At 45.6% G+C, this 14,921-nt stretch overlaps 1 protein-coding gene across 10 annotated transcripts in view; it reads left to right on the top strand.

Annotated features, from left to right (window-relative positions):
* Positions 1-14,921, top strand: part of NRP2 (neuropilin 2) — a 115,500-nt gene that overhangs the window by 82,655 nt on the left and 17,924 nt on the right. For 2 of the 10 annotated variants that reach the window (XM_036928123.2, XM_036928122.2), the window contains exon 16: positions 7,848-11,297. The exons of the other annotated variants lie outside the window; for them this stretch is intronic. In XM_036928123.2, the coding sequence (XP_036784018.1) occupies positions 7,848-8,128 (281 nt within the window). In that variant the 3' untranslated portion in view covers positions 8,129-11,297. Of the gene's footprint in view, positions 1-7,847; positions 11,298-14,921 lie in introns of those variants that run through there. 10 annotated transcript variants of the gene reach the window in all.

Genomic DNA, 14,921 nt, shown 5'->3' with positions numbered 1-14,921 from the left:
ATTTACATTAATGCGGATCCAAAGTATTGGAAGGGAAGCTGGGATCAAAACTGAACGACTTGGATTACAGTTGAATTCAAGTTCTAACCCTTCAGGACCCAAGGTAATGTTTATACCAGGGATGTGAAACCTGCTCATGTTGTTTCACCTGACTCTTACTGGTTGTTGAGACAAAGCTCCCAGGAAAGGCTGACTAAAGACTCAGAGCAACTGCTGCAGACACTGCTCTGTCTGGGTCTGTGACTGACAAGAACGGGGGCTCAGCACCATGCTTCCATAAGAGAATAAACAAGCCAGGGCACACGTGTTCTCTTTGAGTCCGTGTTTACCATGAGGCTTCACAGGCCAGTCATGTTCTCTTGTAAAAAAATATATAAATAAAATATCATCAGAGCTGCAGTGCTCATTTAGCCAAAATAAACACAAGACTTAGTGACTTGAAGGTAAGAATTTCCAGGGCACTTTGATGGGCTGGTTTGGGAGTTAAGCAAAGGCAGCTCCCCAGTGACACGGATGGGCCCAGGGCTCCTGGCTTGGGAGATAACAAGCGTTTTGGAAAATGGAGCCCAGGTTTTGGGGAACAGAGACTTGGTCAAAGAACATAGAGTCCAGGGCAGGATTGGAACTGAGAATGGGCAATTTTGATCACATTGAAAAGTTTTACATGGAACGCTGAGTTGGTAGCCAGATGAACCCAGGGCTGTGGAGTCTTTTTTTGGATTGAGGTCCCTCTGACCTCAGCATGCAATTCTGTGTTTTGACTCCAGCAAAGCCTTCCATTCAGGAAAGGAGAGGGGACCGTTTGCTCTGTGGTGACTGGCGCACCGTTCCCCTTCCTGGTCGGGGCAGCAGCGGCAGGCTCTTGGTCGGGAGGTAGGATGTCTTGGGACTGAATCAGCCTTTTCACTCTGCGGGGAAACAAAGAGAAATCAGGTTTGAGCAGGCAAGGGTATGGAAAGTTGATGGTGAAACACTATTAACAATAGGCATTTGCATTGCTCGTATGCTTTTTTTGAATTTGGGTTGTTTTTCTTTTCAATTATAAATTAACCATGAGACAGAAGCAGCATCAATCTTTCAGAGAGACCAGTGTGTTCTAGGTAAATCTCTAAGGAGATGCAAAACAAGTGGCCTCTGGACCGGGGCTTGCTAGGTAGTCCAGATCTTTTATATTTTTATAGTTTGAAATGTCTTTCATTTTTCCTGCCTCTTTCTCATTTATTGCCATGAAACATTTTCTTTTTATTCAAATTGCCTTGTGTTTTCTGCTTAGTGTGTATACCTTGTATACCAGGGTGTGAGTAGTGAAGAGAAATAAACCGAGGAGAGAAAGAGAACCGTGGAGAATGGGCAAGGCGAGGAGAGGATGAGCATGCTCTGCTGTCATGTGATTTTTTGTGTGTGTGTTTTAAAGACTTCTGTTGCTGTTATGAGTCACATTTTTAACAATGCAGCCTGGGTGTGAATTTTTTTCTTTCTTTTTTTTTTTAAAGCAGGGGCTATAAACATAGTGCCGTCATGTATCTTTTTCTAGACTTTAAGCTTTAACAAATGAAAAACTGTGTAAAGGAAAAGAAAAAGGAAAACCGAAAAGTGGTGTAATTAAGGTGATGGATTATTTCCTCTTAACCAATATTTTCTCTTTTCAATAAAAGAAAAAAGAATAATAAAGAAGCCAGTAACAATATATAAAGCCCATAATCAGAGTTCCGTAGTTGCTGACCAGGTGGTTATTTTCTAAAGCTCACAGTGGAAGCCAGAGTTCCTGTTCTGTTTAGAGGCTGTGGACTTTGAACAAAGCAGGTGCAGGGAGACTGGGGTTGGTCCCCACCCGTGGGAGACCCAGGCAAATCCCAATCATGGGCACTCTTGGGGAAGGTGGTTGTTGGGGTGAAGGACTCAGAACAGCTGTGTGTACCACCAACAGTGCTAAAAGGAGCATCAGTATCTCTTAGTGATGGCTGGGAACGTGGGCTTTACGTCTCAGACAAGCTCCGAGAGCCATAGGGCCCATCCCTTGGGTTTCACTTTCTGCATCCTCAGCAGTTTTCACCCAGGTAAACGCAGGAGAAAGTGACCATGACAAGACAGTGCCATGCCTAGCGGGCAGCGGCCATAGCGTTATGGAGCAGTGACAGAACTGGGTAAAGATGCCTCAGGTTTTAGGTTCTGCCCTTTCCCAGGCCCATCTCTCCTCCATCTCCACCTTCAGCCCTGGTTGGCTGCCTCCCAGAGGCTTTGTCCACTGGTGTGATGCCCCCCTACCCCAGGGCACAGGACCTGGGTTGGCCTCCAATTCCCCCTCTCCCTGGCTGCCCTTTTCCATGGCTCTCTCTACTAGAAGCACTTCCAAGATGCAGTAAGGGTTAAATGACGTCCTTGCACATAATCCTCTGCTGAAAGGCAGAGAAGTATTCCTAAACCTTCCCAGGGTTCCAGATGGGCAGCTGTGGGCTGTGCCTCCTTCTCCATGTCCCCCCTCCCTTAACATCTCCAGCTGCTAGGTTAAGGCTAGGTGCTGCTGAGCAAGGAAGTCGGGAGATCAGATGCATGTAAACCGGTAAGGGCTTGGCTGCCACTGCCTGCCTAAGGGGACACTGAGGCATCCTCTGTGAGGTGACTTGTGCACGCTGCCTCTCCTGTCACAGAGGCCTGACGCATCCCCTCTCTGCAAGTTTAAAGTTTACTGTTCATCTAAACAGCTACCAACATTCATTATTCTAAAGGGAGAAGAAAATTTTGCTCCCTGACATTCCTCCCTCCAAGAACAGAAAGGATAAGCCTTAGTTTAAGAAAACTAGCACCATAGAGAGAAGTGTCCCAGATTTCAGCCAGCCATGGATCTGAATTTAGAGACATTCTAGAAAGATGTGGGGGGTCAGCCCAGTTTCTGCTAGCCCACCCGAAACCTTCCATTGACCCTCCAGACACAGCTTATAAGGCAAAGCCAAAGAGTTGTTTCTCAGGAATATTTTGTACTTTTACATTCTTCCCAACAGATCAGTGGGCAAGACCACATTCTTCTTCTATCTTTTGTAAACTTTTCTAGAGGAGCCAACCTTTTTTATGTTTGTTTGCTTAATCTCACTAATTAAATAAGCTTTTTTTTTATCTGAAATGCCCCTTCACGGCACTTCCTTTTCAACCTGTAGAGAAAAGCCAGGCCTAAAACAGTTCTTGTTTGCAAAGAGCCTTTTTCTTCCCTCCCCCCTGAGAGAGACAACTCACCATTGGTGTCTTTCAAAACATTTGGAAACCAGCTAACTTTCTCCAGGCCCGGAGGACATTTCATGAACATGGCCGCAGGAGATACTTTCTCTTTTCAGTGATTCAGTGAGACAGGTTCAGACACATGTAGCAGGTGCAAAGGGAGGGGGGCACTTCCTATTCCATCCCTGCTTGGTTAGAATGGGGGTCTGCACACTTTCTCTGTACACATGTTGAGCTTTAGGAGACCCTGGGCCACAAGCACCAACCTCGGCATTGTAGCACAAAAGCAGCCATAAGTCGTATGTGATGGGGGTGGCTGTGTTCCAAAATGTAGTGGAATAAAATAGGTGGTGGGCCCAATTTGGCTACCTGGCCCACGGCACCAGCTGAGGACACAGGCCTCGCAACTTCCGGTCCTGCCCCTGTGCCTTACCAGAGATGCGAACCTCCTCTGAGGGCTCTGAGCCGTCTATCATAGGGTTTCACTGTGTGCTGCTCTGCTCTCCCCTTCAGTTTTCCTCCAGGTAAACCCAGGAAAAAAACCACTTACCTCTCAGGTTCTCAGATCCCCCATCTGAGGGCCATGAGGCATACACAAGATGATCATGGGAAGCACACAACCCAGCACCCAGTACACAGGAAGTGCCCACTCTGGCGGCTGTTGTGGCGGCTTCTTACTTCAGCAATCCTATTTGTGCAATAGGAATGGAAGGAACCCTATACCTACTGTGGTTTTTTTTCCCCTTATTTTCCTCCCATGCATGGCTTCCTAGTATTTATTGTTTCTCAAAATTAAAACTCTTTGACTTCACGTTGCACCCCAGCCCCCACCTTCTCCAGGGGGTTCAGAACTTTTACAGATGGACGCCTGCTCAACCTTGCAAATACACTTGGAGTTCTTGACTATTTAAATATCTGTTTCTCATTATCACACACAATGAGAAAACTTTGTGGTGAATTAGAGGGTGGAAATTAACAGTTCAGGAGTTGAAAGCATTTTCCAATTAGAAAAAGCAAGATAATGTGAATAAGCAATAGAGGTTAGTGCAAACAAAGGGAACATTCAGGTCAGCACATCACCAGCTCTGGGCAAAGTTGAAGTCTCACCTACACTCTTGCTCTGATTTGGGGAGACCTAGACCAGGATCCTTTGGGGGTTTTTTGTTTGGGTGGGTTTGACTTTTTTTTTTTAATTTGTGGAGCTCCTTTGTTGTAAAGCAATGGTGCAGCCACCTCAAACAGCAGAAGGGGCAAGCAGAAGGGGCTAATGTAGAGCTACTTGCCAACCTGGATACCTGGTGCAGGTGGCATCTGCCTAAAGGGGCCACTTATTTGCGTGCAGGCATGGTAGGAGCTAGCAGAATCTCTAACACTTTCCAAGAATAACTGTTTATGTGAAGTATCAGTGGGTCATTAATGTTTTCCAGGGAATCTGAATATTGGTTCAAAATGCTTTCTTCTATCCATCTGTCCATCCATCCGTCCGTTAGTTCATTCACCCAGCCAGCCATTCAACCAGCCGGCCGGCATGCATTGGATTCCTGCGGTTATCTGGGAAGGTGCTTTGGGAAGGGATTTAACCTCTATGACCTGTCACCTTCCTATGATCTCTGTCTGGCAAATCAAAGCCTCATTAGCATACAGCTCTTGGAGGCTGCCACAGAGCTGGATTCCAAACTAGCAACCCGCCTGCCAGTGGGAGTCGAGTCTCTTTTAACTGGAGAATGTTCTGAGAAACTCTGACCCCCAACTGCAGGTCACCCAAAAATTGCCTGTTGGAGCTCTGGGGAGATTGTTAGGTATGTCCTGTCTTTTCTAACTTTTTAACATTAAAAGCACAAACTCACGTAGTACATGTTTGCATTTCTCCTAAACACATGTCCAAGGAAGAAGTTTAAGGAGCCAGTAAAATGTCTGCCAAATGGCTTCTGTCACTATAATTTCTACATGTTGATAATCTGGGGGGGAAAGGAGCATTAGTAGGAACGGGGAAGAGGGTCCTTATACCTGAAGTGGAGTTTGTCCTCCCAAGCACAGCAGAAGTCCGAGGCCAGGGCCCTAACTGATCCTGAATATGTCCTCCACATCCCGGACTTCACCTTCCCCCAGGGCCCGGTGACTCCTCCCCACAGCACCCCAACTTTGTCTATCATGACAAACTCTTTAGGAGTAGCATTAAGGCCCCGGCCCCGGCCCTGTGAGCCCTGAGTATTTGTGGGGGCGGGGGGATAGTGGAGGGCATTTAATGTTGAAAACCAGCATTTTGGCAGAAGGAAAGCAAACCTCTCAACTGAGACCATGTGTTGATCAGGGGAATGTGAGTAGTAGTGACCGTTTTCTGCTCTGCAGAAATTTGTGTTCTTGCCTTTGTGGCCTGGCCAGGTGCTTCAGATGGGGAGTTCATCCCTGGGGAACCGTCGCCTTCCTCTCCCCTCGGGGGTGAGCTGCAGCATCATTAGAGGGCGGCCCTCACCCCCACACCGTGGAGCCATATAGAAATCAGAGCAAACCGAGGATGCCCTCTGGGGAGAGGGAGGGGTGCTGAGGAACTTCGGGCCTGTCCCTGCGCACTTTGTTGTTTCTCGTAGGTTCTTCTGAGCCCACATGCAAATCCAGCCAGCGGCAGGATGGTTGCCAGGCAGCAGATACTCCTGGTGACCTGAATAATGAGTTGACACCAGCTCGCTTCAGCTCGCAAGCTGGCCATTTCAAGGAGCCGTTTTCAGAGTCTTGCTTTCTCTTTCTGTTTCAATGCATAATTTTCAGTATGGCCACCGATAAAGAGGTGGAGGGAGGGAACTTAGATACGGGAATGAAATTATTAAAAGATATAAATGGTTTGGGAAGAAATAAAAACAGAATAGGTGGTAATGAAGACAATGTAGAAAGGGGCATGTGGGGATCCTGGGATTCTGGGATCCTTTCCACACCAGGGGCTGTGGTACCGTTGCCATGGTATATACTGTGTGACACATCCTTGTCAAAGTTCCTCCAGTACTGTGGCACTTCTGATGGCCTGAGAGCCACTAACGGACCTTGCACCTTAGTGGAAGGGGAATCTCTAAAACTAGAGGAATCAGTGATTAAGAGCTGGAAGGGTGGCAGGCTCTGAAAGATTTCCTTGTTCTTCTACCACTTCTGAGAAGACATCTGAAGATGTGCCCCACCCCAAGGCTGTTCCCCAAATCAAAGACAGGAGTTATGGTGTGCGGGCTGCAGGAGTTGTTGAATACTTGCTCAGAAATAAGAGTCTCTGCTTCAGTTCAGTCTTTTAATCATGAGCATTTATTGAGTGCCTCTTTGTGCCTACCCTGAGGTAGAAACCAAGATGAGAGGAAGTTCTGCATGAGGAGGCCCAAATCTCACTGGGGGGGGGGGGCTGAGGAGCATGAAAATATAAATGAGCCCTGTGTGCATCTTAAGTGTGCATCTTAAGCAGAGATGCACCCACAGAGTAGGACCAGTGGTGCACGAGGAAGGCAGCACACCCACACATACATGGCTCCCTCCCCCAGGGGATCCCGTGGAAAGAGGGTACCCCTTTCTGGTCACCGCCTCTTGATGTAAGAAGCAAGGGAGGAATTTTTCATAGGTTAAGCAGACATCATTTTTCGGAAGTAAAGATCATGTCTGGTTTTGGCAAGCTCAAAAGCTGCTAGTCCCATTCTGGGCCACATTCTCATCTGATGTAAATCTTTGGGAGAATCAAGTTGTAGCACTGTTTTGCATCATGTGGGACTCTAGCCAGGCTTTCCCCAGAGTTACCCTGGGCTTAAATCTACTACATCATCTCCATGGCAACCGGAGGCCTGGCCAGTGAAAGCAGTTGCCTCCTAAATCCTCTGCTAGCTTCTCTGGCTCCCTCTTTTATTCCGTGATTCAAAATAATCTCCCTCACTTACTCTTGCTCTCAGATACCGACTCTCATTTTGTGCCCACATTTTTTTGTTGCAGTGTCCCTCCAATCAGGTTTTAAAATCCTCCATCCAATTAAAAAAAGGCAGATGTGCTAGTCATTGCTTGACAGTGGTAATTGACCTGTTTAGACAAGATCAGGCTGATGTCAATGGGCATAGAAGTCTTGGCAAGCCCAAGTGGAATTTACCTTCAAGTTCAGCCAGCCTAATTAATACATTGTTTGAGAATGCTGGCCAACCAGACCAAATACTGTATTTCCACCCATTAGGAGAATCAGCCTCACGTAATCCCAGAAGTCATTTCAGCATCATTTGCCTGTGTGTGCGTGTGTTTATGTGTGTGAATTATAATGCTTCTACATAGTATAGGATAAGTGTGACATAACAGAAAGGAGAAAAGAATTTTGTAGTCATCAGGTTCTTGGTTGAGTCCCATGCTTCCTACTTACTTTCTGTATAACCACTGTTCATTTAACCTCTCTGAACCTCCATTTCCTCATCTGTAAGATGGGTCTGACAGTACCTACCTTATAGGGTGTGAGTAAGAAATAATATCAATCATTTAAAAGTGCTTGGCACGAACTAAGTGCTCAGTACCATCTTATTCCCCTGTCCCCTTCCAAAGCATGTGTGTGTGTGTGTGTGTGTGTGTGTTTAATTCGTTTTTGATTAGTCTGCATGCTCTCAGCCTAGCAACACTCTTCTGTGTCTCTCCACCAGGGGGCACCCTCCTACCAGGGACCGAGCCCACAGTGGACACGGTGCCCGTGCAGCCCATCCCAGCCTACTGGTATTACGTAATGGCCGCCGGGGGCGCCGTGCTGGTGCTGGTCTCCGTCGCGCTGGCCCTGGTGCTCCACTACCACCGGTTCCGCTATGCGGCCAAGAAGACCGATCACTCCATCACCTACAAAACCTCCCAGTACACCAACGGGGCCCCTCTGGCGGTGGAGCCCACCCTAACCATTAAACTAGAGCAAGACCGCAGCTCGCACTGCTGAGGGCCGAAGCAAGGACAGCACCCAAAACAAACGAGAAAGACTGCAAACACGTTGCCTCGATTTTGCACTTTTTTCTCCTCGCATAGTCTCTGTGTGAACTCTTCAGACACCTTTCTCCCTCGGGGCCCAAACCCCGGGCACTCTTATCCATCCCCATCATTCTCCTTGGATTCCTTTATTTCATCCCCCTTTCGTTGATTCCAAACCATCCAACCCCAAGTCTAATGCTGCATCTTGGAGTCTGAGAAGAGAGACACCCCTAAGGCCTTCACGACTCCAGGCTCAGCTGGTTTCCTTCCAGAGACTGGTCCCCATCTCCTTCCTTTGCCTTACCCATACCTCCTCTTGGTGGGCAGCTGCCAGGAGACTTGAGGGGAAGCCTGGACCTTTGCGTTCGTATGGAGTGTACCTTTGCATGTGTGAATAGTTGTGTGTGTGCGTGTGTGTGTGAGAAAGAGAGGCTGGTTTGTTATGGGGTGGGGAGTGTATGGGCATGTTCAGAGAGGGCCCCCTTTAAGTCTTGTGTTACTTCTCCAAGAGTACATTTTACAGGAAAATAATATACTGTACTAGTTTTGTTTACTTGGAGAAGAGATTGAAGCTTTTTGTTGCCTTATCTAGCTCTGGCTGGGTTTCTGTTGGCTACCACTGTCATCTCCAGGTACCTGAGAAGCTAGAGGCCACACGAAATGAACTGTGGCCCCTCCTATCCCTACCCCCATTCCCAACCCGCCCGACCTGAGAGGCAGCTTCCCACCCACGATGCACTCAGATGTGACCCTTTGTCACGTCTCTTGGTACCTTTGAAGTAACAAGGTACCACCACTGAGTGCGTGTGGAACCATCCTTACTTCCAGCCCTGAAGCAAATCTGTCTCATGTTGCCTTATAAAAGAGAAGCTCATAATGAATGTTTAGCTTTTATCAGTTAAGTCCCATCTTGGAATAAGTCATAGAAAAGAACAGATCTGAGACTGATGAAGGAAAACAGTCGTCTGTTTGGATCAGGAGGATGTGGAGGAGAGAAGGGAGAAGGAAGGACCGAGCGTTTTCTTTCAAGTCTCCTACCCCAGGGGGATTCACTGTGCCCAGCTGGGGATGGAGCTGATGAGGTCAAAAATCGTATTCTTTGGTATTATGTTGGTCATTGTAGTAATGTTTGTAAAATACGGGGGAAAAGGGATCATTTGCTTTCCTTTCATGGTGTCAGTGTCTGAATCTATAGCCACTAAAATATAAGGCTGTCCACCTGACTTATTTAAATATTATGAGAGAATAAAAAGTAATCATTTTTTAAATGTACAAGTGTGCTACCCCTTAAAGCATTCATAGCATCTGGCAAATACACCCTCATTGGCTGGCCTGGCATTTCCAGCTGTTGCTGCCTCATCAGGAGAAGGTGTAATGAAGGTAAATCTACTGCTGCCCATTCATCCTCTTTAAACAGCACAGGGAGAGGGGTGCTGGAGATGAATTGCCTAATGATATTATACGAAGAATGGATTCAATAATGAAATCAATTTCATTGATAGAAAATGCGTATTTTAATGAGATTCTCAGTGTACTGGGGCTCAGCCTTAGGGGTGTTTATTTCTCACCCTCCTGCTAGGAATCCACTGGGGAAGTATAAGAATCTCTCCAAAGACGGTTGCCTGGGATGAAAGCCTCCAGGTACCATCTGAAAACAAAATACTAATGATTTTTTTTTGGCTGCTTGGGAGAGAGACTCTTAGCATTTTTTCAGAATATCCACGCAGGTCCCTCCAGCACACAGACTCACTTTGCATTTGGTTTGTTTCATCCTCCTGAAAGAACTGCTCTCCCACTCTTAATTCTATTTCAAAGAGCTACTCTTTCTCAACCACAGCAGCCCTGCCAAGAAAAGGGAAGATGAAAGGCTAGAGCATGAGTTACCTTGAGATTTCAAGAAGTGTCCTACCCTAGCTGAGGATGCAAAAAGAAATGGGAGGAGGAGGAGGGGCCGGAGCCCAGGACGCCCTGTGATGGCTTCCATGCCAGTCACTAGGGGCTTTTTATCTCAGGAGTTCACATCCGGTCATGCGTTTGGGGCCAGGCATTCCCTTGAAATGATTGACATCCCTGCAGGCGCCCCAAAGAGGCGTGTGTCAGGAAATCATACCTGGAAAATCCAGCCAGTGTAGCAACTGTCTGAGTTACCATATACCCTTGAGGATTGCCCTTCTTTAAAAGAAAATGACAACGTTGTGAATTTGCTGTGTCTTTATCTGCTGCCCCGTGTGGCATCGTCTTTGTGTACATGCCATAGTTGAGGATGTGAGACTGCTCAAATCTCTGTGGATGCACTTCAGCTGGGGATGTCACACCTCTCTCTCTTTCTCCTTCTCCCCACCCATCCCAGCAACTTTCATAGTATTATCCAGGTACTATGCTAAAAGGGCAGCTCTCCTATAAAATCATGGCTTGCAGCTTTAAAAAGCAAATTCTGTATTTCAAAGAGGGAGGGAAGGATCACTCTCTTCTAAGAAAAATAGACTGGACAGATGAATGCATGCATGCATGTGTTTAGAGTTGCTTCTCAGAAGACAAAGTGGGGATAGCAACTGTTTCAATATAAATGAATCAATGAATGCATTGAAGGTCTAGCCTCGGCTGGTAAAATTTTGCCTTAATAGAGATTTCATGTCAACAGCTCCGGAAAAGCAACCCTTATCTCTGGAGTGAAAAGTCCCTTCCTTGAAATTATGCTAGCAGTTGTTATCCTCTAATCACTGGTGAAGGCAGAAAAAAGAAAAAAAAAAAGCATTGTAACATTGCCATTGATGAAACAGGATGCTGAAAATGTAACAAAATTGTCTTTCCCTTATCCCACATTTTTGGGATTAAAGCCAGAATAGGATAGAAAATCCAGTAATATTTCTGAGGTTGATAACCCATCTTTAAAGTGACCCTGTCTTTAAAGTGAAACTAGCAGGCAAGCAAACACCTAAATAATCAAACATTACCAAAGAACAACAACAAAACAAGAAAACTTAAAGATTTTTACTTCCTATTCTTATCCCCTCTCCCTAAAACTGTGACATCTCTTGCATTGCTCAGTTGCCTGTGTGTCAAAATAACTTGTGGACATTGGAAACTATTTGAAAATGTATTGTGTGGAATGTAATAAAATGATGATATTTTTATACAAACATCTGGGTATTTTTTTTTCCCCTTTTGCCTGTGAGAACAAAGTTGAAATGTAGGCTTTGAATAAATTGGTGTTTCCAAAGGATACACACTGCCTTCTGAGCTACAGGGCATTTCTGTGGGAGGTAGGTGGGTGTTCTCCTTGAGGCTGAATGCTAGCTTTTCCTTCTTTTAATTTTATTACTGCTTGTTAGAGGAGTTTTATCCAATTTGTGCAGCTGAGCCAACTTTTATGATTGGTGAGGGATTTTGCAAAAGTTGCCAAGTGCTAAATTGCTCAATGTGATTCCACAAAATTTCTTTTGAAGGCAAATCCCTGGAGATTGGACTCTACTTTCAAAGGGCCCCAGAGGGAGTGGGACCAGTGAAGCTCAATCATGTATTCAGTCCACAGAGACAGCTTCCTTGGGAGAAACAGTGACATCTTGCCCCTCGCCTACCAAATTATTACTTCCATGAGGCTGTTCATCTCCACTTTATGAGCACTTTCCCAGACAGTATGGAAACTTACAGCATGTTCAGGGCTCAAGGGTAGTCCAGACTTAATTTTCAAGCAAGTAATGAAGATAATTATATGATTACTGAGAACCTGGAACAGTCAGGGTGGAATGGTTTATGAAAGGAACTTTCTATAAAAACTCTACAGAGAGGGACTTGGGGAAAGTTTCTCAAAAAGCCAGATCTTGTTGACAAGCATTCTTCTTTGGTGGCCTCTTTAGATAGTTAGCGAGTAGTTATGTAAAATGTTTCTATCAGGAGCATTGGGTTAGGGGGTGTGGGGAATCTAGGAAATACAACCTCCCAGCTGTTCATTGTATCTAGATCGTGGTCAAGAAGAGATCGTGGATTTTCCACCAGCCCCTATTCATGGGGTGTACTAGGAGCATCCCACCCATCCAAGAGTCTTCCTTAGGGGTCCGAGGAACCATCTTAAAGGTCCTCAGGAAAGGATGTCCAGGAGACCCAAGTCCTGTTTTCCTTCCTCTCTAAACCTGGATCCAGAAAGGACTGCTTTTTATAGCTGCAAACCCTGTCCAAGGGGTGCTGAAAGGAAACAGGGTTTCTGGTTATCAGATCTTATAGGTAGCTGGTTAGTACAGATGGCTCAGGATGGATGTCAGTGTCCTCTGCAGGAAAATAGAGTAGAATGTCCATGATTGTCACATTGTTTGTTCCCCTAGTGACAAGTATAATTACCCATTTTGTCTAAATAACATTTGGCTTTCCTTAAACCCATTTGTTCCCACTATAAAGGATGAAATGAAAGCATCTCAAAAGCGTTTATTTCAGGCAAAGACCCAGGCTCAGTCAACATTTTCCTAAGCCACCCGAGATCAAGTTCACCAGACTGTATTAAATGAGCCATTGCTTACACTTTGTTAGCATCACTTTTTTGGAGCTACCTTTGACAGTTTCATCATTGCTTTTCCTGTGTTGGTCTAGTCCCAAGGCTCTAGAGGTACTCTCTGTTCCCCAAAAGGGCAAGGACTGCTTGGACTCTAATCTTAGGTGTCAAATATGGCACTGTTATCAATTTCAGAATGACCCATGCATAAACGTTACAGAAATTGTGTTTCCATGGGTCATAAATACCAGATGTCAAGGCCCAGTGTGGTCTGTTTTGCCTCCTACCTGGCTCTTCGTGATTGTTTAAATGAGTCTTCTTGCTGTTGAAGCAAGTCTCTGCCCTCCTAGCCCAGATAATCGAAGCCCAGCCGTTTGGTTTTCTTGCCCCTCTTCCCTGATTCTACAGTTGTTTTGCAAAAATGCTACAGCGCCTCTGTGATCTTTGACCAAAAGAGCTTCATTTCTAAGTTCGGGTTTATCTGTGTTCTGGGCTACACATATAAGCCAAACTGCCAGTCTGTATGTGCGGACTGTTTTCTGTCTTTAATTGCACACATCACTGGGGCTCTCACACCTGTAATTTGCTTCTCATCCACTTCAGTGATGGCCCAAAGAAAACACAAAGCAAACCCAACTGGAGAAAAAGGACGGAGGGAAGGGAGTGCCAGATGATGGTTTTACTATCAGAAAGGAAAAGAATCGCCTTATGTAAACAAATTAAAAGCTAGGAATAGTGTAGGATTTAATTAAGCCTGACATAGATCAGGGGCACTGGAATATGTCTGGAGGTTAGATACAATCAGAAACCTGTACGCTTAGAAGTTGTCAGGCCGCAGGCCTCAGCTGGTATATGTTTGCACTAACTGTGTGGAAGGGTTCCGTTTGGCCCAAACCTAAGCACTGAGGATATGTGAGATCTGGCGAATAGCTGCGGAGTGATTCAGCACGGTGTGGTGCAATGGGGGTCCAGGTGCCTCAGGGCAGCCGCAGGGGCCATTCTTGCCCCAAGCCCAGTGGGCAGTAGATGGAGAATCATTTTTCCTCCTTTCTGGGTAAAGTAATTATTCTCAGGCTCTGCTGTCGCTGACCTCCAAGAGGTCCAAACACAGAACACTTAAGTCCCACCAGCATTGGACCAAGAAATAGGAAAGGCCATTTGAAGAGTTCGCAGCTGACATGCTGGAGGCAGAACTGAGTGTTGAGTGGAGAAACACCTTTTCTTGGAGGCTTATGACCAGACTGGCTACTGACCCTGAAGGACATTGTTGGGAGAAATTTTAGGATGGGAACTAGCTGATTTTCTCTTTTTTTTTTTTTTTTAAGTTATAAGTGAAACATAACTTCATCCTCAAAAAATGCAGGTCAGACAGACAAAGCTGAAGTCCCTTTCATTGTTAACCAGCCCCAGTCTCCTCCCCAGAGAGAGTAACCACAAAGGATGATTGGAGGTATATATTTCCAGGCCGTGTTTTAGACCTTTACAAACATATATGTTCATGTCTAAGTATGTAGTTTGGTTTGGTTTTGTTCTGTGAAATGGTGTCGTAGCCTTTTGCTCCTGTGTTGGACAAAGTCTTGAGGATACTTCAGGACACACTGACAGAGTGACCCATAATTTTTTAGCTGTTGTATGGCATTCCATAGTGTGTTGATGTGCCATTGTTTTTTAACTGCTCCCCTACTGGTGGGCATTCAGAATGTGCTTAGATTTTTTACTATTGTAAACAATACTGCAATGAACATCCTTGAAATTGCCTCCTCAAGCACGTTTTCTCTGATTCCTGGATCAGATGGTGTGCCTGTTTTCATTTTAATAGATGTTTCAAATATCTGGGGTTTACCTTTTACAGTCCCCATTTAAGAGAGTAACAAACTAGTAGACATTCCAGGATTATATCCCCGCCACATTTGCACAAGTCACACAATCTCTGTGACTCTCTCTCTAACGTGGACAGAGTGCTTGCAAAAGAAAATTTTAGACAGCTGTGGCTGATGGGATTTTAATCAGAGTCTTTTCTTTAACTGACAATTTGTAGAGAGTTTGGGCCTGGTGGTAAGGCGCCAGCGTGGTGGCTGCTGTAGCAAGGGAGTTAATTCTATCCCTGGGTTCAGCAGGCAGACAGTCCTGTTCTCCATGATTAATGAGTTCCACTTGGTTTCTCCAAAGAGTGACTGCGCTGTACCTTGCTGTTATTTATTTATGTTTTCTACTAAAAAATTCATGTAAAAGACATCCTTTAAGGTCAGTGCACAGTATTGTTCTGCAGACTAAAATATCC

Source organism: Manis pentadactyla, chromosome 6, assembly GCF_030020395.1.
Source record: "Manis pentadactyla isolate mManPen7 chromosome 6, mManPen7.hap1, whole genome shotgun sequence".
NCBI classification, from domain to species: Eukaryota; Metazoa; Chordata; class Mammalia; order Pholidota; family Manidae; genus Manis; species Manis pentadactyla.
Note: the sequence above shows the minus strand (reverse complement) of the source record. Positions and strands in the feature narration are given on the sequence as shown.